This window comes from Nematolebias whitei, chromosome 8 (genome assembly GCF_014905685.2).
Source record: "Nematolebias whitei isolate Nwh7 chromosome 8, NemWhi1, whole genome shotgun sequence".
Lineage (NCBI taxonomy): Eukaryota > Metazoa > Chordata > Actinopteri > Cyprinodontiformes > Rivulidae > Nematolebias > Nematolebias whitei.
In genome coordinates, this window is record NC_056505.1 from 21,223,051 (window position 1) to 21,248,895 (window position 25,845).

Genomic DNA, 25,845 nt, shown 5'->3' on the forward strand with positions numbered 1-25,845 from the left:
TGTGTGTGTGTGTGTGTGTGTGCGTGTGTGTGTGTGTGTTTGTGTGTGTGTGTGTAAGTGCAATATGTATGCTCATGTTTTTTGTACACTGTAAGCCTTAAATGCATTTCAGCATGTGCATTTAGTGAATTTCCTAAATTAACTTCTATTAACAGCTTATGTACACTTTTTTTAAAAACCTAGCTTGTGATTAAATAAAAAACAACTGTAATTTCAACCAAAAAAATCAAAACCTGCTATAATTTTTGTTTTACCATCATCAATTTTGGACTTGTTTTTATGTATTTTTTAAATTACCGATTTAAATAGTTGTGGTTTGGAAATATATTTACAAATTCTTTTTTTTTCCGCTCTCATTTTTAAATGTTCTTGCATTTTAGAGGATTTTTTAAAAATATTTGCAACACTTACCCTGCAAAATACTTAGCCAGGAAAAGCAGGAGGTAGCAAAAAGCTCCAAAAGCGATCACAAAGACCACTTGTCCGTCTTCAGGGATCCACTCCCACAGATACATCACTATCCCCTGCAACACACAGACTGAATGAACACTCAGGTACACGTCATGTTAACTGTTGCTAACATCCATGTTTTCTAGACTTACCGTGAAAACTGTGACGGTCCGAGTTGGGCCTTCACCAAAGAGCCCGTCTAGCTGCTCCTTGGAGAAGGTGTTTACAATGAAACTAAGGATGAAGAGGAAAGGAAGGAAAATGCCCAAAGCGCCACACAGAACTGAATGGAGACGGACACTTTTGTTGTAAGCCACATCAGCCCTGTGTGCAAAATAAATTAATTCTAGTTAAACACGTTTACTACAGCTGATTATATCTGATGACAGTCACATCCTCTTAGAATGCACGTTTTATTAAAACACAACTTGTCTTATCACATTAACCTTTAGCAATAATTTGAGCATGATAAAATGCCCCAATGTGGTCTGAAAAGTCAAACCTGTCCTGCTCCAGTCTGCTGCTGACGGTCGAACAGATGAGGTCACTGTCTTTCTCCAGCTGATCCAAAGTCTTCTGAACAGCCTGGTTGATGGTCTTCTCAACAGTCTGACAAACACTATCGATCTGGTTCACACACCTGTTTGGCTAAAGAAAAAACAAACAACAAACATAACCAATGCATCAGATTTGAAATAGGAGTTAAAAAACAGCTCAAGCTGAGGAAGGCTGGAAACTTCCACGGCAAATCCTGAGGGTGTTTTGACTGACAGCTTTGTGCACTGAGCAAGAAATGAAGCTGCACTTGCTCAGCAAAAAAAGAAACTAGAAGTCTGAAGGGATGCACAAATAAACCATGCAGTGCAGGACTTTGAGGTTATAGATCACGAAGAGATACGGCTGTAACTCAGGACTGGGGCTGCAATTCTTAACAGCAAGCTAAGGGAGCCCATGTTTTATAATCCCTTTGCTTCCCAAAGATTCAATAACTCTGAAACAACATCAAGAAACTGAAGCAAAGAAGTTCAGAAAGTCCAGTCAGCTGCTGATCAGTTGCCCTGTTAGCCAGCGACTCAAATCCAGATGAGCTCAGACAAAAACATTGTTGACAACAACAACAATCAAATCTTCAGCTCTACTACAAGGTGAGGAGACACTTCGTCCTTTTACGCTTCCAAGTATGAGATTGTTATCTTTTATTTAAATATAAAATAGATCTTAAAGCAATAATTCAGATAATTTCAAGAGGGATTCTGTAGAAAAGGTAATAAGCCAGGAATCTATTATCTATTGTAGATAGCTCGTTAAACGATTTCAGTTTGGAGAAACACTTTAATTCTAACCAGATGGACGATTCTGGGCGAGGTCAAGACTAATTAATTTTTGTCATCTAAAACAACTCTAATCTAAAACATTTCATAGCAGTTCATGTAAATTTTGTTTAACACACCTTTAAACTCATGTCAATTTCACAATATGTGGTTATTTACAAAGAATGTTATGGCTATTTGTAAGTGCCTTTACCAGCAGCTGCAACTAGGTTCAAGTAGGAAGCACCAGAACCGCTGCAGCCGGGTGAACTTGCAGCAGGACTCACACAATACTCCTGCCAGAGTAAATGTATACTGTAATTTAAAACTTACAGCAATATAAAGCAGTCAGAATTAATCTTCTTGTCCAAACAGGTCTTTCATAGAACTAAATACAACTGGTAAGATAATAATTGCTAACAACTTTTCTGCAGAACTCTAAATCAAAAGATTTGAATTAGTGCTTTTAGACCAAAAGCAACAAGTTGCAGCATCTGCAGGGTGTAAAACTCAGATGCAGTTCTACCTTCTGTGGGTTGGGGATGTATATTGTTGGCATTTCAAAACCACATTTGTTGAGGCCTGGACGGCGGCATAATTCCTGGACGATCTGCATCATGACTCTCTGCAGACAAAAACAAGAATAAAAAACATTTTATACAGACTTTATTCACAATCGTTAAAAATATATATTTACAAGTAAGTTGGACGGACCTGTCTGTCTGTTTCCCTCCCGGCTTCGTCTGCCTTGCTGAGGTAAAACAACAGTTTGTCGGCACACTTTTCACTCAACTTCTCCACGATGTTAAGTGTGCGTTTGCACAGAGCTTGGCCCATTGGGTCAAAGAACACAAATATCAGGTCTGCTTGTTCTCCTGCACCAAAAAACCCAAACAACACAACATCTGTAGAGTTCAAGTGACAGCACTGGAATCAAAACTCCATTCTGTAACAAACATACCTAACCAGGTAATGGCGCTATTTACATCGAAAGGGTAGACCATGTCACCGTCCACCAAACCAGGAGTATCCACAAATGTCACCAGGCCAAATTTTTTCTGCTTTGAGGTGGAGATCTCAGCAGACAGGTAGTCCATTACTCCTGGAAAATATGGATGTTGTGAGAAAACAGACAAATCTTTCTCAGGACCAAAAGTCTCTCCAGAAAGCTGCTGTATCAGTTGTACAGGTTTTTACAGCTGGCTACAAACTGCAGAATGGTCAATACCTGGAGAGCTGAGGGAAATCTGTGGTGCTGAGATGAAGAACTCAATAACCTTTGTGTTGAGAATAGGAATGCACGATATTATTGGCATGGTATTGGTATTGATCGATATTAGTGTTAAAGTTAAATATCGGCCATTCCATCAAAAATAACTCACTGATATAAAAGAAGCTGTTTTGTATGACAACCCAGTGACAAGGACGCCTGCAGCGGCAGCACAACGTGATGACATCACGCGCGCCTACCTGATCTGATCAAGGTAGAGAGGAAGAAGTCAAAATGACGGTGGTGTGGAAGTTTTTTTTATTGAGGATGTCGAATTCCAAAGATTTTTGGACTACGTTGAGCCTCGCGACATCGTCCCCAGTCAGAGATATTTTTCCAACATAGCCTTACCTGAGTTACAAGCCGTCATTTCTGATGTCATTGAGAAGCTAATAGCCGATAGCACTTGTGTGAGTTTTACTACAGACATTTGGACGTCAAGTGTTAGCCCCGTTAGCATGATTAGTCTTACGGAACGATGGATAGAGAAAAACTTTGAACTTAAAAAGTCTGTCCTTCATGTACAGGAGTGCAGAGGATCCCACACTGCAGCTAGAAACCTGGAACAAGCCTCCACAAGTGAAACAGCATCGCAGATGAATAATGCTAATGAATAACATTTAACACTTTTCATTTAATATAAGTTAAAGTGCTTTGCATATTTGCATATTACTGGTCGATCTACGTTCCTACCCTTATCTATGGTCATGAGCTTTGGGTTGTGACCGAAAGATCGAGATCTCAGATACAAGCGGCCGAACTGAGTTTTCTCCACAGGATGTCTGGGCTCTCCCTTAGAGACAGGGTGAGAAGCTCGATCATCCGGGAGGGACTCAGAGTAGAGTCGCTGCTTCTCCACATCGAGAGGAGTCAGTTGACGTGGCTCGGGCATCTGGTTAGGATGCCTCCTGTACGCCTCTCTGGCGAGGTGTTACGGACACGTCCAACCGGGAGGAGACCCAGAGGAAGACCCAGGACACGCTGGAGAGACTATGTTTCTTGGCTGGCCTGGGAACGCCTCGGGATTCCCCCGGAGGAGCTGGACCAAGTGGATGGGTAGAGGGAAGTCTGGGCCTCCCCACTTAAGCTGCTACCCCCGCGATCCGACCCCGGATAAGCGGAAAAAAATGGATGGATGGTTGGATGGATGGATGCTTTGCATATGGCTGTTACTGAATATATGTCACCAGCTCTTACACAATTTTTGTAGCAAATAAGCCTAAATAAGAAGGTTATGTTCTGACAAAGAAAAGTATATTAAAAATATCGGTATCAGTTATCGGCCAAAAAAGTTTTAACATATCGGCATGTCGGATATTGGCCAAAAATCCAATATTGTGCATCCCTAGTTGAGAATTTAGCAATTTCCCAAACTTTTTTCAGAAACTTAATGGCAAAATTGATCTGACGATACTACTAAAACAACTATTTTCATAAGCAAAGTATCAGCAGTGGACGCACTCACAAATGAAGCTTTCATTTTCAGACCTTTTTTTAAAAACATTTCTACCGTCTCAAACTTCCCCTCTGAGGAGAGGTCTGTTGTCATGGTTACACACAACAGCTCTTCAACTGGCAGCTTTAGCGTAGGGCGTGGGACATAAAGCTAGCCAGTGAAGAACGACTGTGAGGCAACGCACTGTGGATGTTACTATAATCCAGACAGAACAGGAACACTATTGAGACAAATCCTCACTATTAAAGCTCACAGCACCGTCCTCCCTCACCACACATTCATGCTTAGACAGAGCAGAGGCTCGGGATGACACGGAGGCTGCTTCATGCGAAGAGGCAGGTGTCAACACCCAACACAAATCACAGCGTTGTGCTGCAGAGAGCAGGGGCCACTGCATTAACATGCCACTATGCTTCTCAAACACATGCTGTCTCTAAAAAATCTTAGAGAACTGCTAACAGACTTTACAAGATCAAGACATGCAAACTATGTAAAAGATGACTGTTGTTTCAGATAGTCTTTGAATTTACTCATAAAATCCTTGAGTTAAATGTCTTGCGTGGCATTTCTCTAATGCAACTGATACTTAGTTCAAAGTAAAAGAATACATCTGCTGCTCGATATTCGACACTCATATCAGATAATTAATTATTAAGGTTCCAAAGAAAAAGTTGTGCAAAAGGGGAAAAGACAGAAAAGCGATGTTTGCATGCAAGTGCACAGTTTCTGGACTGACAGTGTTTTGCAATAGATTCAAAGGAATAAGAAACTGTTGCAAAGTCTGAGGCTAAAAATGAACATTTGTTAGAAACAACTACTCAAACTAGTCAGAGCACAAATGGATAGTAACAAATTGAGCACAACCTGAGCACTTTACCTAATAATAATAATTAGCACACAATTTAAATTCATATTGCGTAAACTGTTGACAACAGGCTGCAAGTTAAAAAATATTTAAACACTATTCACGCAAGTATAAAATACTCTCCAATTAGAGCCTAAAGAAAGTGCACTGCTCCCATTTAAGGATAAACGCAGATTTTTCTGGCGAGTCATCCTCAGTTGCCGTGAAAGCTGATGGGTCTGGAACTCCAGGGGCAGAGATGAAGTTCAGATTAAAATCCTGCTTGTATTCCAGCAGCAGATTTGTGGCGCTGCGAGAGGCAGGCCTGCGGCGTGGAGCTGCTGCTGCAGCTGGAGCCTGCCGTCGTCTCTGATGGCTCTGACATTTCTCTGCTGCCCCTCCTGACTACGCTGCACTACTGTCGATGGGGCGTGTGACTCATGCACCATCCCGCGAGTCCACACCCAGCGCACCCTCACTCTCTTCAAGCTCATGGTCAACATACACAGGCACGCCCAGATGCTCTGCTACAACCAGAACCTGTCCGCTCACACTTTTCTCTCTTATATAGAGATAAATTAACACTTGTTTATTCTGTTTTGAGGCATCACAGCTTGATTTAATGTGCAATCGCAGAAAAAAAATCTGACTTGTGAGAAACAGGAATGCATTAAAAAATATATATATAAAAGTTTCAACAGAAAATAAGGATTTCTGGTAGTAAAAATGTGCTGTTAATTATTTTAATGTAAAAAGAAAAAACACTGCTTTCTAAAAATGTGAACAGAGCATGAAAAATAAATCTAAATTCACCAGTTATCAAAAATAATATGAACTACGCTGCAGAGCCGTTTTTCTTTTTTCTTTCCCTACAAATAGACTAATTCTGTATTTGAACCCTTTTCAATCCTTTGATACTTTTAATAAAACCAATAAAAAAGCAACCAAAACACCAGAAAGCCTAATTAAATACATTCTTAATGCATAAGAACTAAAGTGATAGTAATTTTATTAATTTTTAACATAACAGTGAGAGTGTTGTGCACAATACAATGCTGATTTTTATATTAAAATTTAAGCAAAACTTTTGCTGATTTTAAAATCATAGTCAGATAAATGAAAAGCCTTTAGATTTAAGTGACTCACCCCATCAGGAAGCTGCATGTAAAGCTGGTTCTGAATAGAATCTGACCACATCTAGTTGTATGAAATCTCCATTCAAGCTTCAAATGTTTATGTAACATTTTCTTACATTCTTCAATTATTATTTGAATAAAGGTGCAAACAGTGAACATGGCTTGGCTTTTCTCTTTGCAACAATGTCCCGTTATTTCCCAGATAAATTAGGGAAAAAACCATCCTACCTTTAAACTCGAGGAGAGGTCGAAAGTGAGGATAGAGATGCAGTGTTGCATTTCCCTGTGAAGGAGTTAAAAATGAATGTGAGAAGGAACATATTGAGACAAACGTTATTCTCATCTGTATAGCAGAGTTGTTTTTTCATAGTTCTTTGCACTCGAGAGAACACCAGCTTCTCTGCTGCAGCTGTGTGCACCCGCTTTAACCACTCTGCAGTCCTGCACTGCAAATTATCATTTTTATTCATGGCCTTCACTACAGCAGCATAAAGGATGAGAGAGAATGGAGAGGCAGGTGTACCTTCTTCACACACTCAAACAGCTTAGACAACTGGCTGTTGCTCCAGATAGCGGAGTTAAAACTGAGACGTTTGATTCAGCAGAAACACAAAAGCATCGTCCTGTTCTTACCGTCAGCGATTCTCTCTTGCGTCCACTCGTGATGAAGGTAAAACCCTGAGTTTCAATGGCCACCCCTGTTTTCTGGATGTGCTCTTCCACGTACCTACAGGGAACGTGAATGCAGCAGGAAATGATTCAGCCTTTATTACAGCACGTACAAACGCATTAAACAAATATAAAATGCCCAAAATATGCCCCAACACTTAATTTTTGATGCCAGCTGTCATGCAGCAGTAAAAATGGCCATCTTCATTTAATTTAGCAGAAATATTTTCCATATTATTTTGTCTAAACATTTGTCTAAAACCCCATAATATCCAATTTCTAATTAAGTAAAGCTAAAAAAAAAAAAAAGCCCTTATACATTTCCTTTAAAACAATAAAAAATGTTTGTGATTTGTACTTAATTTCTGCCTTTTAATCAATTTAACTATTTTATTGAAATGTGGTCAGTCCATGTGTTAAGAGGATTGATGCAAGACAAAATTTTAACGCTGGTATTTTAGTGAACAAACAGCTCAAGAGGATAAATATCACATTCTTGAGGGTATTATTTTGGGAAACTGCCTTCTACTGAAATATTCTTTCAGGCCAGTTAAATGTCATTAAAAGGCCCAGTCATGTATTTAATCAAACAAACTGCAGTGTTTGGAGATAAAATTGTTGGCGTTTTACTCAAAAGAGTTACAAAATGTTGTTTTTTGGACACAAAAAATAAAAGTTTTGTTGAAAACAGTCACAGACATGAGGATGAGTTTGAAACTAATGAAATTACTAAGATCAAACTGCTTTATGATTTTTTTTGACAATTCCATATTTTTTCTTTCTTTTTGAGCTTCTGTCATTAAAAAACACACATCACTAAAACCCAAAGATCTACTGTCTTCGGTTTCCTTTCATTATAGAACATTATTACAAGACTTTTATCTAAACATGGACATTTTTCAAAACTCTTATCGCTCTAGATTTATCTCATTAGATTGCTTCCAAACATCTTAACATTTAAAAAACATAAAATGTATTTTTAACAATAACTGAAACAAAATGACAAAATATTTAGTGACTGCTTTTTATTATGGTCTTTTTTATTTTATTATATAACTGAAGACAGACACTATTTAACTAACATGATTTAAAAAAAAGAAAATTAACCAGAATTGAACTGATTTTAACTATACTGGAAGAACAAACGTCGCAAAATTTCTGCAGTTTGCATTTTTGATTTGATCATATTAAGGTAAATTTTGTTGTTGTTTACATCTAGATTATTTGATGGTTTAATTTATTTCTGAAAACATTCTAAATTAAATTTAAAAGAATCTAAAATTTAAGTTTCTAAAAATATACATTTCTGTTTTAAAACTTTTCTTAAAGCTAATAGTTTTTTTTTAAAAAGCTATGTGCCGAGATGTTTTCAGTACGCGCTCTTTCCACACTGATTAACAAAGATGTATTACCAGTTAATGAAGGAGCTCTTCCCTGCAGAGTGGTTACCCATTATCATCACAATAATCTTCTTCCTCGGAGGCAGGAGCCGGACTCCAAGGCTACTGGCAATTTGGACTAGGCCTGAAAACACAGACAGAGAAATCAGGGCTTCCAACAAGTAAAAAGGTAATGTAATAATGGGAATGTAATGATTTAGAAATTATTTAAACCCTGCATTTGAATAAAGATGTGCAAATAAGCCTATAACTGATGAGAAAAAAAAAAACATTTGTTCATTTAATGTTCTATAGTTCTACAATTGAAAAATTACTGCACCAGTTGGGGAACATTTTTATATCACTCCTGCCTCAAAAACTGAACAGTTTATTTACAAAAAAAACGGTCTGAAGGTTTGACAAACCAAAACTAAGAATGCAAAGTTCTCTTGTGAACAAATAAGACCACCAAACCTGTTAGCTCACTGTTAAAAAGCCCTGAGGTGAATTTGAGCTCATCTTCTGGCAACATTAAGAATGAACAACTTACACAAATGAGGCCACACCACCCTGATCTCAAAAGCTAAGCATGGTTGAGCCTGGTTAGTACTAGGATGGGAGACCGCCTGAGAATACCAGGTGCCGTAAGCTAAAACCAGCCAAGGGAGCACAAGCTAGTGTATCTCGTGTTGGTTACAAGCCTGGGTAAATGGTGAGCGTTGTGTCAGGAAGGGCATCCAACGGAAAACACTTTTGCCAAAACTTATAAGTGATTGAACTGAATTGTGTCTAAGCGACACAATTCAATTAAATTAAATTCAGTTTATTTATATAGCGCCACGTCACAACAGAATTTATCTCAGGGCACTGAACAAATACATTCATATACCGTAATTGCCAGACTATTGAGTGCATCCGAATATAAACCGCGCCCTCCAAATAAAAAAATAAAATTTTTGTACATATATAGGCCGCGCTTAATTGTCTATAAGCTGCGGGTGTCCACGTTGTAACATGAGATATTCAATTTTTAATTAAATATGTACCAGTAACATAGCCTCCCCAAGAGTGTCGGATAGGGTGATGTGTCTTAAGGTAGAAGTTCTGATGCTAAATGTTATTAGTGGTTATGCTCCACAGGTTTGATTTGACGTAGGGGAGAAAGAGAAATTTTGGAAGGACCTGGATGAAGTGAATGAGAGAATTCCCAGGGAGGAGAGAGTGGTGATTGGAACAGACTTGAATGGACATGTTGGTGAAGGAAACAGAGGGGTCGAGGAAGTGATGAGTAGTTTGGTGTCAAGGAAATAAACCAGTAAGGACAGATGGTGGTGGAATTTGCCATTTATATGCAGATGACTGTCAAGTCTACTTCCCTTTGAAACAAAATGGCTCCACTCAGTCTCTCCTGGACTGTCTTGATGACATTAGAGGCTGGATGGCACTTAATTTCCTCCATTTTAATGAAAAAAAGACAGAGGTTATGGTCTTTAAATCCTGTGGCCCTAGCAGTTTCTCCACCTTGGATTTTTCCTCTTTGGCCCCATATGAAAAATCCATTGTAACAAATTTAGGAGTGAAAATGGACTCCTGCCTGAAACTTGACTGCCATGTCAACAACGTGGTTAAGTCCTCTTTCTTTCAGCTGAGGCGCCTGTCAAAAATCAAGCCCCTCCTTTCTAGACACCACTTAGAGACAGTAATCCACGCTTTTATTACTTCACGCCTAGATTATTGCAACTCTCTGTTGATAGGGGTTAGCCAGGCCTCGCTCTCAGTTACAGCTGGTACAAAATGCTGCTGCACGATTTTTGACTGGTACATGCAGGCGTGAGCACATCACTCCAGTTCTGATGTCCCTTCACTGGCTTCCTGTCCAGTTTCGAATTCATTTTAAAGTTTTATTGTTTGTTTTTAAGTCTTTGTACGGTCTTAGTCCCTCTTATTTGTCTGAACTGCTTCACTTTTACATACCATCACGTGTTCTTAGATCCTCTGACCAGATGCTTTTAGCAGTCCCGAAAACCTTTTATAAATCCAGAGGAGACAGAGCCTTTTCAGCTCTGGCTCCTAAATCTAGCTGCCACTGGAGGTCAGGTAGGACCCATCACTTTCTGTTTTTAAAACTCGTTTAAAAACACTTTTTTTCATTGGCTTTTAACCTAGAGTGAGTCAGCATCTGTGTCTTAATGTTGTATTCTTTTACTTATGATGTTCAGATTTATATATATATATATATATATATATATATGTGTATATTTAGGTGTTTTTATTGTTTTACTGTTTTTAGTTTGTTTTATTTTGTACAGCACTTCGGACGGCTGCTTGTTGTATTTTAAGTGATTTAGAAATAAATTGGTATGGTATGGTAAGAGAATAGAAAGTAGTGTAGTCAACACTTATCCAAAAGAGGGAAGAATATAGAGTGACCTATAAGTGTGAAGGCAAGAGTATACAAGTAAACTACATTCTGTGTAGAAGAGGAAACCTGAAGCAGATTGGGGACTGTAAGGTTGTAGCAGGGGAGAGCATGGCCATGGTGTGTCATCTGGACAAAGAAAATATGATAAGGAAACCTGGTGGTGGAATAGTGAAGTGCAGGAAGCTATTTAGAGAAAGTGGTTAGCCAAGAAGAAATATGACAGTGAGAGGACGGAAGAGAGGAGACAGGAATATAAGGAGATAGGATGTAGAGCAAAGAGGGGAAGAAGCAAAGGCAAAGCCGAAGGCGTATGAATTGTATGGGAGGTTGTACACTAAAGAGGGTGAGAAGGACTTGTACCGATTGGCAAGACAGAGGGATCAGACTGGAAAGGATGTGCAGCAGGTTAGGCATGTTAAAGGTAGGAATGGTAATGTTGTGACAAGTGAGGAGAGCTTCAAGGTGGAGGTGGGATCAGATCGGCTCTGAGCCCCTTCTTATTTGCTCTGGTGATGGACCTACTAACAGATGAGGTCAGACAGGAATCTCCGTGGACGATGATGTTTGCAGATGACATTGTGATCTTTGGTGAGAACAGGGAACAGGTGGAAGAGAACTTACAGAGGTAGAGGTATGCACTTGAAAGAAGAGGAATGAAAGTCAGCCGTAGTAAGACAGAGTACATGTGTGTGAATGAAAGGGAGGCTGGTGGAACAGTGAGGCTACAAGGAGCAAAGGTCACAAAGGTGCTGGGCTTCAAGTACTTGGAATCAACTGTCCAGGAAAAAGGGGAGTGTGGTAAAGAGGTAAAAAAGAGAAACCAGGAAGGATGGAGTGGATGGAGAAAAGTTTCAGGAGTGATTTGCGACCAAACGGTGGCAGCAAAGGTTAAAGGTTTAGTTTACAAACTAGTGGTGAGACCAGTTATGTTGTGTGGTCTGGAGACAGTGGCACTGGCAAAAAGACAGGAGAAAGAAGTGGAAGTGGCAAAAATGAAGATGTCTCCTTAGGATGGACAAGATTAGGAATGAAAGCATCAGAGGTACAGAACAGGTTGAACAACTGGAAGATAAAGTTAGAGGCCAGGCTAATATTTCGCCATGCCTAGAGGAGGGACCGTGGGTATATTGGTAGAAGACCGATAGAAATGTAGCTGCCAGGAAAAAGACAAAGATGAGATATATGGCTGCAGTTGGAGAGAACATGGAGGTAGTTGGAGTGAGGACAAAGGATGCAGAGGACAGTGTGATGGAGGAGAATGACTCTCTGTCGCAACCCTTGAAGAGGGAAAAGCTGAAAGAAGAACAACTTAAACAAGTGAAGAGCAACTTATATGTGTTGGACTGAATCAAAGCAATACTTGTCAATAAACTCACATATATGCACATACTGCCTTGTTGAACCGCTGAAATCAACTCATCAAGAAATAAAAAATATATTGAGCTTTCAAACCTGAGAAATGATAGCAAATCATTTGTAAATAAAACAGGCCATCCCTCTGTGAGTTTAACAATTAAAGTTGCAACGTATGGTGGCGTGCATACAAATTAGAGATAAACCGATTAACTGATAGTAATCACAAAAATAAGAAAAGTCTGCAATCGGCCATGCCTGTGCATACTAACTCAATTAGTATAAAAGGAGAATAAAAAAGAAGCAGCAGTTATAGCCACCTTACTGTTTTTATTTTTTAGCATAATGCTTTTCTTTATATTTTTCAAGTGAAGTGTCTGAGTTCTTCTTAGTATTGTTAAATATGTGTATACTCTATACACATATGTTACACAATATGTGTTAATTACATTAAGTTAGTTAAGCAATTGCGCCATATTTTTGTTAAATTAACTCACTGGCCTGGGGAGAAAAATGTTATACTGTAGTCCTGATTTCTAAAGGCACTGAACCGGGCATAGAAAAAACATCTCGGTCGACCTCTAGGATCCAGTCCTAGTGCACTGAACTTACTAGTATTAGTAATTTTGTTAATTCGGTTTTTTTTCCCGGTTTGAGTAAAAGAGTAAACTCTGACATTAACATTCATTGTGTGTGTGTAGTTAGAAACGGGCGCTGCACAGGCAGGAGCCTCCTTGAACCCGGTGTCATGTGTTTGACACTGACAGCAGCTGCTGCAGACCAATGTACAAACTCAACGAGCTGCATTCACTTTTACCTTCACACTCCGAACCTCAGCACTTGACAGCGCAGCTAAAACTCATAAAACCGCGGAATTATTAGTTTTTGCTTTGCTCCGCTGTAATCCAGATTATAGATCGTTTACCGTTTTCGCTGTCGAGATAAAGATTGTGACATTCCTTCAGTATCCTCTCACTCGGTGTGGTGATTGCAGACTCCAGAGGGTTCGCCACAGACCGGGGCTTTCTACCCGACATTGTGAAAACAGTCTGTTTAACCGTCTCTGCTGTTTCCAACCAACCGGGGGAAGGATTTCGGAGTTGCACAGGTGGTGCTCCTGTCCCGTGCGGAAACATCGCCCTCTTGTGGCAAACTGACCCGGCGAAGTTCTTTTTTTAATTTATTATAAATTTTTTATTATGAGCAACAATTTACACACAAACCAAGGCAAAAAATATAATAAAAAGCATCAATTAACTTTCACAGGTTGAGTTATATACATTCAAAAAGATATACAAAAAAAAAAAAAAAGAATGATAATAATTACATAAACAAGGAACAAATAGAGATTTATAACAAATGTATAGGTTTGTATCAAATTAAAGTTATTAATCAAAGTAACTTAAGTCACTGTAGTCGAGCAGCTCTAACACAAGTCCAACATTGTTATGTATTGATCGACCTTTTAAAAAAACAGATTGTGTTTTGCTAATTATTGTTGAGATCCTTTCTTTCAATCTTGCTGCAATAACCACAGATATAATTTTATAGTCTGTGTTTAACAAAGGAATCGCTCTAAGATTGTTTATTATTTGTTTATTCTTTCCTGATTTGGGAATTACGGTAATTAAACCTTCTTTCATACATCTTTCTCTCTATAATGTATTTATAGGCCTAAAAAGAAGATTTTTAATATCATTCCAAAAAAAAAAAAAAAAAAAAATCAATAAAAATTGGTGATAAGACCATTGGTGCCTGGTGATTTATTTAACTGCATTTTAGAGAGCACTGTCTCTAATTCCTCTGGTCTAAATTCTGCCTCACACAGATTTGTAAATGACTCTTCAATTTGTGGAATCTTATTTTGAATTTTCGCAAAGAGACAATTAGAGTCATCTCCTGAAAAATGAGTGGAGTATAGATTAGGAAAAAAATCCAAGATTTCTCTTTCTATAATCTTACTGTCATTGCATTCCTCATCATTGATCAATAAAGTTGTTGCTGTCTACTTTTTCCTAAGCGGCTAAAGTACGCAATATTCTTTTCCCCATCTTCAATCCATCTTGCTCTCGACCTGACATGAACACCTTGTGCCCTTTGCAAATATAATGCATCTAATTTAGTGTGTAATTCCATTAGTGCTGGACTATTTGAAATAGAAGAGTTACAAGTTTGATTAATTTCTCTGAATAAATCATATTCATGCTGTTTTCCTTTCTTTATAAGCTCTTTGCAGAAATATATAGTATCTAATCTCATTTTATATTTCAAAAATTCCCATTTGTTTATGTCATCTGTGACTGGCTGATCAGCTTCCACGTCCTTGAAATTTTTTTTAACCCTAGTGCAGTATTTGCTGTTGTCTAATAAACTAGCATTACATTTCCAATAGCCTTTATGTCTCAGCTTTTATACTAGGACCTAATATTAAGCTTATGAAGCAAAGATCAGACAGCAATGCTTTAGAAATTCCAGATGTTGTGGTGCATGATTAAAGGTCATCACTTATTAACCAATAGTCCAATCTTGATCTGCATTGTTCGTTAGGTTTTATCCATGAATATTCAGTAAGTCCTGGATTCAGTGTTCTCCACACATCAGTCAGGTTGTTATCTGTCATAAAACTATTTATTACATTGTTGTGTTGTTGTCTGCCTAATCTTTGAGGCTACCTATGAAACCATTCATTTGGTGTCATATTCCAGTCTCCCCGCAAAATGACATGGTCAGTGAGATACTGTGTTTTAAATTCCAGTATAACCTGAGATAATTCCTCCAGTAGAGCTCTGTTTAAGCTGTCACTATTAAAACCATAAACATTAACTGTTGTGAGGACAAAGTGGTCCATTTTGATCACCACTGTTAACCATTGTCCCTGTGTGTATTCTTTGTGTGTCAGTATTTTCCCAGTGAAACTGTTAAAACAAATTGCAACACCACCAGTTTGGTTTGTACCAAGGCTGAATAAAATCTTGTCACCCCATTGGTTAGCACAAAAAGTTTCATCTGTACTCGACGAGTGAGTCTCTTGAAATAAAAAACAGTTTGATTTCTGTCCTTTGGAAAACAGAAATGCTTTCCTTTTCATATTGTCTTTTAAACCTCTAACATTAAGTGAACCAAATGAAATTTTCTCATTTAACATAAAAAACAACAACTATTAAAGAAGAAAAGAATGAAAAAGGATTTAACCCCAAGATCGTTAGAACAACTAACAAGAAATGTTTTTCAGTAAGCAAGCTTAAACTGAAGAACTGCATTTGCAAGTCCCTTTAAATATCCTGCTTCTCCATCTTGTTTGGCATGCGTACCTTCCATTCCGATCTGGCGCCCATCAATATATCCAAAGGGGCCACAAAAATATACCACCTTTCTGACTTTTCTGGCTTGATCGATGAGTGGCGACGATTTTTCTCCTCCCAGTCCTCTTTGGGGAACATTTCAGCAAACTTGATGCCCAGTTCTTTGCAGTAGGTAGATTTTTTCCTCCAGATTTCTTCCTTCATTCTTCTTTAAGTTAAGAGAACAATGACGTTTCTGTTTTTGTTTTCCATCTTCCTTCCCAGTCTGAGTACAATATCCACTGCCTCCTCCAGCCTCGACTCAAACTCAGGAACGATGTGCTTTAGAGTCTGTATGACTACAGCCCTGCTATCTTCATCTTTCTCCTCCTTCAAGCCTTTTATACAAAGGCCCCATCTCATTCTGTATCTCTCCTGCTCACTGAACCTCGTTTTAAGGTCAACATTCTCCTCTTGTAGTTGAACATTTTGCTTTTCCAGCTCTTTCACTTTTGCCTTGCACTCTTTAACTTCGTTAGCATTAAACTCCACTGCTTTGGCTAGGCTATAGCATAACACTGCTACGTGTCACCTGTTGCTCAATAGTGTCAACTTTCTCTCCAAGCGACATACTTTTCATTATATCTCTGAGAGAAACGTCTTCCTCTCCTTCCTCTTCAACTGTCCAGAGTCGTTTTTCCCTGGTGTCTTACTTGGAGTTGAAGGTGCAGAGACATCTCTTTCCCTTTTATTTTGAGTGGAGAGCTCTATAGAGGAGCCGTGGTCTTTGTTTGAAGCTTCTTTCTTTTTTGAGTCAACTTTAAGTTTGAGAACTTTATTAGTGTTCTGGGAAGACATGTCAGTCTTTTTGTTGGAGAAATAGCTTAAGTAATAGGTGAAATTTAGGACTTGCTATGCGAGCTCCAGAAAACACGACCGCTCAATCCGCCATCTTATCCCACCTCTCACCCTGCGAGGTTCTTGATGCTGGACCTTATGGCCTTTTATTACAAAATGGAAACAAATCTTTGGTCACAGCGTGTCATCTGTTTATAGGCTCCTAAAAGAGAAGCCAAAATCCTCTACAAATATACATTATCAGTATTATTTTACACACATAAAATTACAGAGGAATATATGGAAGCCCATTTCCATCATGAAAGAAAAAATAAAAGCCCAACAGGAAGTCATAGTTTTGAGTTTTAAAGCCATAATTACAAGAATAAAAGTCAAAATTACGAGTTTTAAGGCCATAATTACGAGAATAAAAGTCATAATTATGAGAATAAAAGTCATAATTATGAGTTTTAAAGTCATAATTTCAACTTTTCGAATTTAATTTCAAAGTTTGTCTCTTGCCGGACACCGTGACTCTACTGGGATTGGGACGCAACTTCCTGTCAAACACCGCAAGTTTTCCTGCATAGCACATGGATTCATTCAATTTTTACATCCCTCTGCCTTCAAACATCAATCCTTTTAAATAAAGGTATGTAATGTATACATCTTTTCATTGTCAATTATAGTATTTAGTATCGAAGCCCATTTCTGCTATGAAATAAAAGTCCAACAGGAAGTCATAATTTTGAGTTTTAAAGTCATAATTATGCGTTTTAAAATCATAATTATGAGAATAAAACTCATAATTATGAATTTTATTCTAGTAATCATGACTTCAAAAGTCATAATTATGACTTCCTGTTGGGCTTTTATTTTTTCTTTCATGGCGGAAATGGGCTTCCATATTGGAACAAGACAATAAACTTGAAAAAAATAAAAACAATGTGTTGGTGTTGTTTTCAGTCATCCAGGATTAGGTAAATTAAAAAAAAGGTTAAAAAATAAAAAAAATAAAACTGAACAACTAGACTTGTACTGAAGGTGAAGATGTTCCTCTCGTCAAGGGAGCTTTCACATCTTATTCAAATATTCTGCTTTGGAGTGGATTGCCTTTTATTTCTTACTTTAATTACCAGTGACCGGTAACTATTTATTTTTGGAGCTATGGGCTACCCTATCCTTTGTATTATATTCTTCAAACACAATTTGCCTTTTGGTTTCTCTCATAGTGCAGTATTACAAGCTGTTGTTTATAAAACTGAAACTGCATTTCAACCAGAAATATGTGGCTGCTCATCCAGCTTATCTGCTGACTTTCTTTTATAGATTATAATGGGAATAGCCAAAATGAAGAAAAAAAAAAACCGATGAGCTATTTGGATTTTCAAGCACAAAACTGTTTTGTTTGCTGCCTTATTATTTTTTTCATTTTCTTATTTTATAAGGAGCTTATTGTTCTCCTTAGCTGCCCTCACGCAATCCTTTACAATGCTTTATCTCTTTACAGTATGTGCCTTTGGTGGAATCTCACTTTAAGGTCAATAAATAGAAACCTGTTAGACCTGGTTCCTTAAAGATGTTTAAAATCTGAGTCAATGATGTTTGGAAGCTTTTTCTTGTATATTTCTTTTTAACTTTACACAGCTACTTCAGGGTTATTTGGGTTAATATTTATCTTCTTTGGTATGTAACTTTTACATTTAAGGTTGGAATTAAATCAAATCTGAATTTTGATCTGAAAAAGTAAGACATTCTATATTGTTTGTGTGGGGAAAAAAATGTACATATCAGTGACATAGGTGCTTTCATATAACAGTTTTTGGCATATATATAAACATGAACTCAAAATGTAAATACTTTAATGACAGCTTTTATGACCAAATTTCAACAAAGTCAGGGAGACTAATGACGGTGAAAATTTGAGACAAAGAGTCAGACTTTTTATTCAAGCCCTTATAATTTTGGCGAAGTAACTCAAATCATTGGAGCAAACAAAATAGTGTTTTAATCAATAATGCTACGTCAAGTTACAGAACATTTTTAATTTCTTCCATCAACAAACACAAATTCTGATCAATGACATATCTGGACTCCAGCTTTGCTGATTTTCATCTTCTCTGGCACTTTGAAACTTTGTGATGATGTGAAGTGTAGAAGCAAGCTGTCTGTGTAGAGTGTAGTGCAGAGGCTGGATATTATTTGTGTGTTTGAGTCAACAATCTTTTTTAAGTTTTTTTGGCCAAAGGAGCGAGCTCAGGACCAAGCAGGAATGTGCTGGGGGGGTTAACACCTCCCCCAATCCATCCTGCCCCCTCTGAAGCTAAGGTCATGCGCTGCACCTTACAACAGGCACACTGCTCCAAATCAATTGCAAGACTCACTTCTAATAGTTTAGTTACACCCTGTTTTATTGCATCTTTAGAAATCAGTTTAAATAAAGGATCAATGGAATCAAAGAAAGAGGTGAGTTTATTACAACAAACAGCAAGTTTAGCTTTGGTTTCTCATCATTTGGATTTCTTAATGTGGCTTTTCTCCAACAATAAAGAGATTTAGTCAAAAGCTGTGCAGTGATGCATTTACATATTTTTATCTGTGTGCATGTGTTTGTGTGGAGGGGTGGGGGTTGGGGCTTTTGCTGTTTATCTTTCACTTGCAGGTGCTTTAGACTTTAGACATTAACCGTTAGGTTTTTGTTTAATTTATTTGTTATTTCTTGCATTTAGGGCTCAAACATCTTGCTGTAAAGCAGTAAATGCATAAGTCAAATTGAATGAAGTACATTTTAAAATGTCACATAGAAATATTGTTCAAAACATATTCTTCAGGCTTGTAGAGCTAGTAAACATATCTGGAAGTGAAATCCATTGAGATCGTGTTTCAGGTCGGTAGAGTCCAAAACTCTTAATCTTATTTAGATTATTCTTGCAGCTGTAATCTTTGTATCCTGATGATCGTTCGTTTTAATCATGTTGATCAATAAGGTGCATCGTGAACATATTGTCCATATATGTCTCTGTTCTCCTCTAAAATTCTTTCTAACTGGAAACAAACAAACAAAAAACTAGGAGAGATCATTTATACTCATACTGCTCAAATGTTCTCATCAGTGATCTGATAAACCATTTCATTCACTGGACCTGTCAAAGTGTGTGTTAAAAGACGTGTTCACCTGCAGAAATGCAAATTAACAAATCAAGAGTATGGTGCATGTCATATATCTTAATATCTTAATCTCAATCTGTTTAACTGCTTAAATAATCAGGCAGATGTTTTGGGTGCTCTTTATAAATTTGAAACATAGAGGGAGTCAACACATAACTGTTCACTGCTCAGAGCTGTTTATGGAGAATATGTAGCCACCGTGCAGTGAAACGGTTTTATTTTTAGTATTTTTAAAAATGTCAGCTTGACACAAACGCATATGTTCTCCTTTCAAGAGATTTAAAATTCAAAATTCATAAAAATGTGACAAAATGTTTGTCCTCCTTAAAAATGTTTCAATGTAGTCAGCTGAATATCTCTTGACCGCCTGACAGAACTCTTGAATTTTTCAATTGTGCTTTGAAGTGTCGTCTTATTTATCCAAGTTTACTTTTTATTTTTATTTTATACAAGCGGGCTGTATCTACACAGATATAGGATGCAGTCATAAAAGCATGAAATCCTGATCAACGTGGATCACTCAGATTATGTGGAAGATTTTTCAACACTTCACACTCATTTTCTGACAACACATCGATTATATTACTCTCAGCATAAAGTCCTCCTCCCGATAAATTTAAGTTTACTCTCAAGAGCAAGCGCCTGCAGGAAGGATTCTCTGAGCATAAAGATTGAACTTCTAGGAGCTTTTGAAGCTGCGACAAAATGCCAAATGAGTTTGCAACTGAATATGAACCTCTGCTCATAAAAGACAGAAAAGATAAACAGCGGTTAAAGGTAGGTGAGCTGCAAGAGATGTCAACAAAAGTCATGTGTCTCTTTTTCCCTTTTCTGTACAGGATTTTCAGAAAACATTTGGTCTGAAATACTTCTATCTGTTTACAGCTTCCAAACAAATCTCTGCTGCTGGCTGTGTTTGCTTCCTGCATAGGAGGAACCTTCCAGTACGGTTATAATATATCTGTCATCAATGCTCCCACAATGGTAAATAACCGTCATGATACCATCATTTCCCTGAAATGTGCAGTGACGAGGATGAATCAACTTTGTAGATCTACAGGGGTTAATATTGTTTATTGTTCTGTTATCTGAACAAACTTTGTGAATAAGAGCAAAAAAACATTTTTTCTCTAGTACGTACAAAACTTCATCAACCGCACCTGGATGCAGCGGTACCAAACCAGCATATCAGAAAATGGTCTCACTCTGCTCTGGTCCACTATAGTGTCCATGTTCACTTTAGGAGGACTCGTGGGGGTTTCGATCGGTGGGATGTTGTCTGTGAAGCTGGGGAGGTGAGGACAGAGGAACATGATGCGTGAAACTGTTTCATAACATTATGCTGCTTGTGTCAAAGATTTAAAAAATGGGTGTTTTAGGAGAGGAACGCTGCTGAGTAACAACTCGCTGTCGTTACTGGCTGCTCTGCTGATGGGTCTGAGCGCCTCTGTGGGGTCATTCGAGTTACTCATCGTTGGACGGCTTCTTAGTGGAATTAATGCAGGTAATTATTCAGCAACAAATTAAAAACCGTCACACTAAAAGAGCATAAAATGTTTAAACAGTGACGCAGGTTTTAGTCTAGTTGTTTGCCAAACATTTTACTGTTACAGTTTAATAAGGAATAAAAAAAAAAAAAAGATTTGGCTGAACCACGTCCATCAGATTATTTCTGCATCTAAACTGTTATTTTCTAGAAAAGAATGCACTGAAGACCAGAAAATATTTAATTTCACTGATTGTCTTTTAACTTCTAATAAAGTTGCTGTTTAGTAAAACTATACATTTTGTTCCACTTTTAATGTAAATTAAATCAAATAAAAGCTAGAAGGCTTCACTGGCAATGCTTGTGCCACAATTTTTTTTTTTTGCACTAAACAAAATATTATGAAGCTTAACTTGACGTAATGAGAGAGGGACAACTTTTTAAATGTTATTGATCTCTTTAGGTATCGCCTTATGTGTTCAACCTCTTTATTTGGGGGAAATCGCTCCGACCGCATTACGAGGGGCTATGGGAATGGGAACCTCTATTTTCGTCACTGGTGGCATCTTAACCGGACAAGTGATGGGCCTCAAGTAAATGCTGAACACAAATACCATAAATATCCTAAGGTAAGGTGTAATGATCTGACATGTTTGTGTGATCACACAGGGAAGTCCTGGGAAAAGAAGAGCACTGGCCCATCCTACTGTCCACCACATTTATTCCTGCAATCCTGCAGCTCCTCATCCTGCCCTGGTTCCCAGAGAGCCCACGCTACCTGCTGATTGACAAAGGAGATGATGAGCGATGTAAAAAAGGTAAAATAATTTGGTTAAACCTCGTTCTCTTTTTGTGGATTGCTGTGACCCAGTAGGTCTGAGCAACAATTGAAAAATGATCAATCTAATCCTGATTCCTCCAGTCCACATAGTAAAATGTTTTTGACAAGACATGAAACTCACACATCGCCACAGATTCATTCATAGATTGCTAATTGTGTGCATGAAACGTGTGTAATATCCAAATTATGAATGGGCTTGTACTTTGAGTCAGAACGACCCCAAAAGTTCCACCCAAATGCAAATTAAATAAATTCACCACTGGTCACTGCCTAAGGCAGGGATATTTCTGTCTCAGTGGTTGGCACTTCAAGCATGTGAGCTCTTACGTATGACGCTCTAATGTGGAAAAAAAAAGCAAAATAGTGTAACAGTGGAAACCTTTTGATTGGATCTTAAAATGTCATGCTCCTGCAGCCTGATCAGATGAGAAGAATGGTGTCCACAGAAGATGCCAGTCTGTGTGTGTCATGTGTTTCCCTTTCTGCAGCCCTGAGGCAGCTGCATGGTTCGGCTGACTGTGATGCTGCGTTGGAGGACATTGAGAAAGAGAGAAATAACTTGGTGGGTTATCAGGCCAAGAAACCTTGGGAGCTCTTTTCAGACAGCAGTGTACGCTGGCAGCTTATCACCATCCTTGTGCTCAACACGGCTCAGCAGCTGAATGGCATCAACGCTGTGTGTATGACCTCCTCACTGCGGAAACCACTGATTTACAAGATACAAAGGTGTCAATCAATAAGTCAGACAGATTTTTTTTTTTTTTTAATCTTTTTCCCCCTTCTCTCTTTAGATTTACTTTTATGCAGATTATGTTTTTAGACAAACAGGCATTCCCGTTGACAAAATCCCGTATGCCACTGTCGGCACCGGTGCCTGCGAATGCATAACAGCCTTATCCTGCGTAAGTATGAGTTTCAAAGCAAGTCTATAGTCTTTAAATGTTGTTGTTTAGAAGTTGTTCTGACAGAGAAATGATGACAATGCAAGTAAGAGACAGCAAGTGTAATTCAAAATCAATCATAACAAAAACATCAGAAAAAATTATAAAAATGTCAGTTTTGTTGATCGTGCATGCCCATTGCAACATATCTGATTGAAATGGGTAAAACGAGAAAAGTAAATGTAGAATCTGGAAAAGTTGTGTAATAAAAGCAAAATCACCTGGATTAACTGAATGGATTAAAAAGATCATAACAACAGGACATAAAAATATTGCATAAAGTCTGAGTTTCTCAGGAGCATTATGTTCCCAGAAAGATCTTATAGATAAACACTTTGTCAAAAAGAATATTCAACATTACCTTAGATGGTTTAATTACATCTTATTCATCACAGGGTCTGAAAGAGACAAACAAAGCAGCACTCATATCTAGAGCTCATTTAGAGGTGCTGATTAACTCCTACTGTTAAAAACTGTGGCAGAAACACAAAGAACCTGGAGAAAACCCAAATATGAAGAAGAATGTGCAAAGTCCAGGCAGAAAGGCCTCAGCTTAGTTGTGCATTCCAAGAGTATTGTTTTGTTTTAAAATGAATAGTAGAGTTTAAAAACGATCTCATTTCAAATAACCTTTTGTGTAGAAATAGAACTATGGTTTTTATAGCAAAAACAAAACTATTAAGGCGGCACGGTGGCACAGTTGGTAGAGCTGCCGCCTCTCAGCAAGAAAGTCACCAGATCGAATCCCAGCTGTGGGGCCTTTCTGGGTGGAGCTTACATGTTCTCTCCGTGCATGCGTGGGTTTTGTCCGGGTACTCCGGTTTCCTCCCACAGACTAAAACCATGCATGTTAGGCTGATTGGTAACTCTAAATTGTCTCTAGGTGTGAGTGAGTGAGTGAATGGTTGTCTCGTTTGTCTCTGTGTGTCCCTGTGATGGACTGGAGACCTGTCCAGGGTGTCCCCTGTCTCTCACACAGTGACTGTTGGGCAAGGGCACCAGTGACTCCCGTGTCTCGAAAAGGAAGAAGCAGATAAAGATAATGGATGGATAGAAACCAAACTACTAAATTTATAAAACTCAGTAGTCCAAAGAAAAAGTGAGTTCATTGGGAATAAAGCAGGATGTTCAAATGTTAAACGTGTTTGAGTTCAAGTGAACGCAGCAGGAGGAGTCAGAGGTGAACCTCGCTGCAGGTCCGTCATTCGTTTGTGACCTGCTGCGTGTCTCTCAGGGTCTGCTCATCGAATGTCTGGGAAGGAAAGTGCTCATCTCCGGAGGATACATCCTGATGAGCGTCTGCTGCATTTTATTCACTCTGACCCTCACTTTCCAGGTAACTTTTACCTCTAAACCACAAATATACTCCAAAGTTACAAGCTTTGAGGTGTTTTGTTTATGTGATCTCTTTACTTCAGGATGTCAGCCCAGTTTTTCCTTACCTGAGCATGGCCTGTGTTTTTGCCTTTATCTTGAGTTTTGGCTTGGGACCAGGTAAGCAATTAAAGCAGGAGCCATTCTCTGCACACTCTGTTCTTTCTAAAATAAATAAATAAATAAATTGAGATGGCTGAGGGAGCTAGAGGTGCAGCGGGTGCTGCAGCACCCAGTGATGGATGCTAGAGGATTCATATTCTAATACAAAATTAAAGAATCACAGAAAAAGGCTGATTTTATTGGTGATGCAAACATACAAATTCCAATATTTGGACTGAGTATAGGTCTGGTATAAAAACATGTGAACATGTAACACGTGAGCAAACTTTCACAACCACTTTAAACAGATCAGCTTTAGGTGGCGACTGCAGTTTTACTGATCTTGTTCGTTCATATGAACATATTTAATGTCCACTTTCAGATGAGGCACTGCCACTTAGCATTTCACTGTATACATTCTAATATTTTTTACACCGCGAGTTGCACATGTTCACATACGCTCACAGCACCAAACAATGAAACATGGATTGATTATTGATTGAATTTCTGTGAAGGTGGTGTGACCAACATCTTAACCATGGAGCTCTTCACTCAGACCTCTCGCCCCGCTGCGTTCATGATCGCTGGATCAGTCAACTGGCTCAGCTTCTTCTTCATCGGCTTGGTCTTCCCTTTCATTGTGGTCGGTCCTCGGAGTTATACTTCTTTAAAGAAATCTTTATGTTGAAAAGTTTTATGGTCTGTTTGTGTCATGAAGTCTTCTCTTACAGATTGGGCTCCAGCAGTACTGCTTCCTGGTCTTTTTGGCTGTCAGCTCCTTGGTGGTGATCTACATCGTCCTCGTTGTTCCTGAAACAAAGAAGAAAACGTTTGTGGAGATCCAAAATGAGTTCCAGACCTTAAACAAGAAAAAGTCCTGTGGCGCTGACGGAGCAGGCACGGTCCTCTTATCAACACCTTTGTGAAATGTTCCCCGACTCCTTCTCTGTCACTCACATCAAGGATTCAAAGTTCTCACAAAAACATCACAGAGATGCAACATGAATCAAAGCATGAATAATAAATACATGTACAAAGTAATACAGGAAGCTGTCACACATGTTCTGAGTGGATTCTTATCATCAACAAACATTATTTCTATTTATCTTATGTGCAACGTCCACATGTTTTAATTGTTTCTTTGTACTTCAACTGGGGATGATAAACAAAGTTTCCTAACTGGTGTGAACAAGTTAAAGGTAAAACCATTGCAGCAGCAGTCTGGGTTGCATGAGATCATGCAAACAGAGTTTGTTCAAGGTTCTTTATTGTCATTCGCATCACATGTGGTACATGAGGTGGATGGAAATTGTGTACTCAAGGTCCCAGTTACACCCAAAAATAGCAAAAAAGATAAAGTATAAAAAGAAACAGTTTACAAGGATCTAAGATATACACTAAGCACTAATAATGTAATATAATGCAGTGTTTTAAACAGCAGCCTGAACATGAGTCTTGTGAGCAGATGGATATATATATATATATATATATATATATATATATATATATATATATATATATATATA

The 25,845-nt window shown here is 38.2% G+C and overlaps 2 protein-coding genes across 2 annotated transcripts in view; one reads left to right on the plus strand and one right to left on the minus strand.

Moving 5' to 3' along the window:
* Positions 1-13,348, minus strand: part of si:dkey-98f17.5 (uncharacterized protein LOC569123 homolog) — a 15,893-nt gene extending 2,545 nt beyond the window's left edge. The window contains exons 1-10 of the mRNA XM_037680446.1: positions 13,215-13,348; positions 8,548-8,659; positions 7,100-7,193; positions 6,695-6,749; positions 2,722-2,862; positions 2,475-2,635; positions 2,287-2,385; positions 953-1,098; positions 603-774; positions 412-524 (exon numbers count right to left, since the gene is read on the minus strand). Coding sequence (XP_037536374.1) covers positions 412-524; positions 603-774; positions 953-1,098; positions 2,287-2,385; positions 2,475-2,635; positions 2,722-2,862; positions 6,695-6,749; positions 7,100-7,193; positions 8,548-8,659; positions 13,215-13,326 — 1,205 coding nt within the window. The 5' untranslated portion in view covers positions 13,327-13,348. The remainder of the gene's footprint in view (positions 1-411; positions 525-602; positions 775-952; positions 1,099-2,286; positions 2,386-2,474; positions 2,636-2,721; positions 2,863-6,694; positions 6,750-7,099; positions 7,194-8,547; positions 8,660-13,214) is intronic.
* Positions 13,349-20,280: 6,932 nt separating this feature from the next.
* LOC119413398 (solute carrier family 2, facilitated glucose transporter member 11-like) lies at positions 20,281-25,245 on the plus strand. The gene is made up of 12 exons (XM_037680447.1): positions 20,281-20,352; positions 20,461-20,559; positions 20,710-20,870; positions 20,955-21,079; positions 21,525-21,654; positions 21,731-21,879; positions 22,391-22,578; positions 22,694-22,804; positions 24,078-24,179; positions 24,262-24,337; positions 24,835-24,962; positions 25,051-25,245. The coding sequence occupies exons 1-12, from the start codon at positions 20,281-20,283 to the stop codon at positions 25,243-25,245; spliced, it is 1,536 nt and encodes a 511-aa protein (XP_037536375.1).
* The last annotated feature ends 600 nt before the right edge of the window (positions 25,246-25,845 follow it).

What these genes read in the sequence shown, in the direction of transcription:
- LOC119413398 (XM_037680447.1), top strand. Translation starts at nt 20,281, where the DNA reads ATGCCAAATGAGTTTGCAACTGAATATGAACCTCTGCTCATAAAAGAC. An exon ending in GGACAAGTGATGGGCCTCAA is followed by an intron (nt 21,655 to 21,730) that starts GTAAATGCTGAA and finishes GTGATCACACAG; the next exon opens with GGAAGTCCTGGGAAAAGAAG. An exon ending in TGATGAGCGATGTAAAAAAG is followed by an intron (nt 21,880 to 22,390) that starts GTAAAATAATTT and finishes CCCTTTCTGCAG; the next exon opens with CCCTGAGGCAGCTGCATGGT.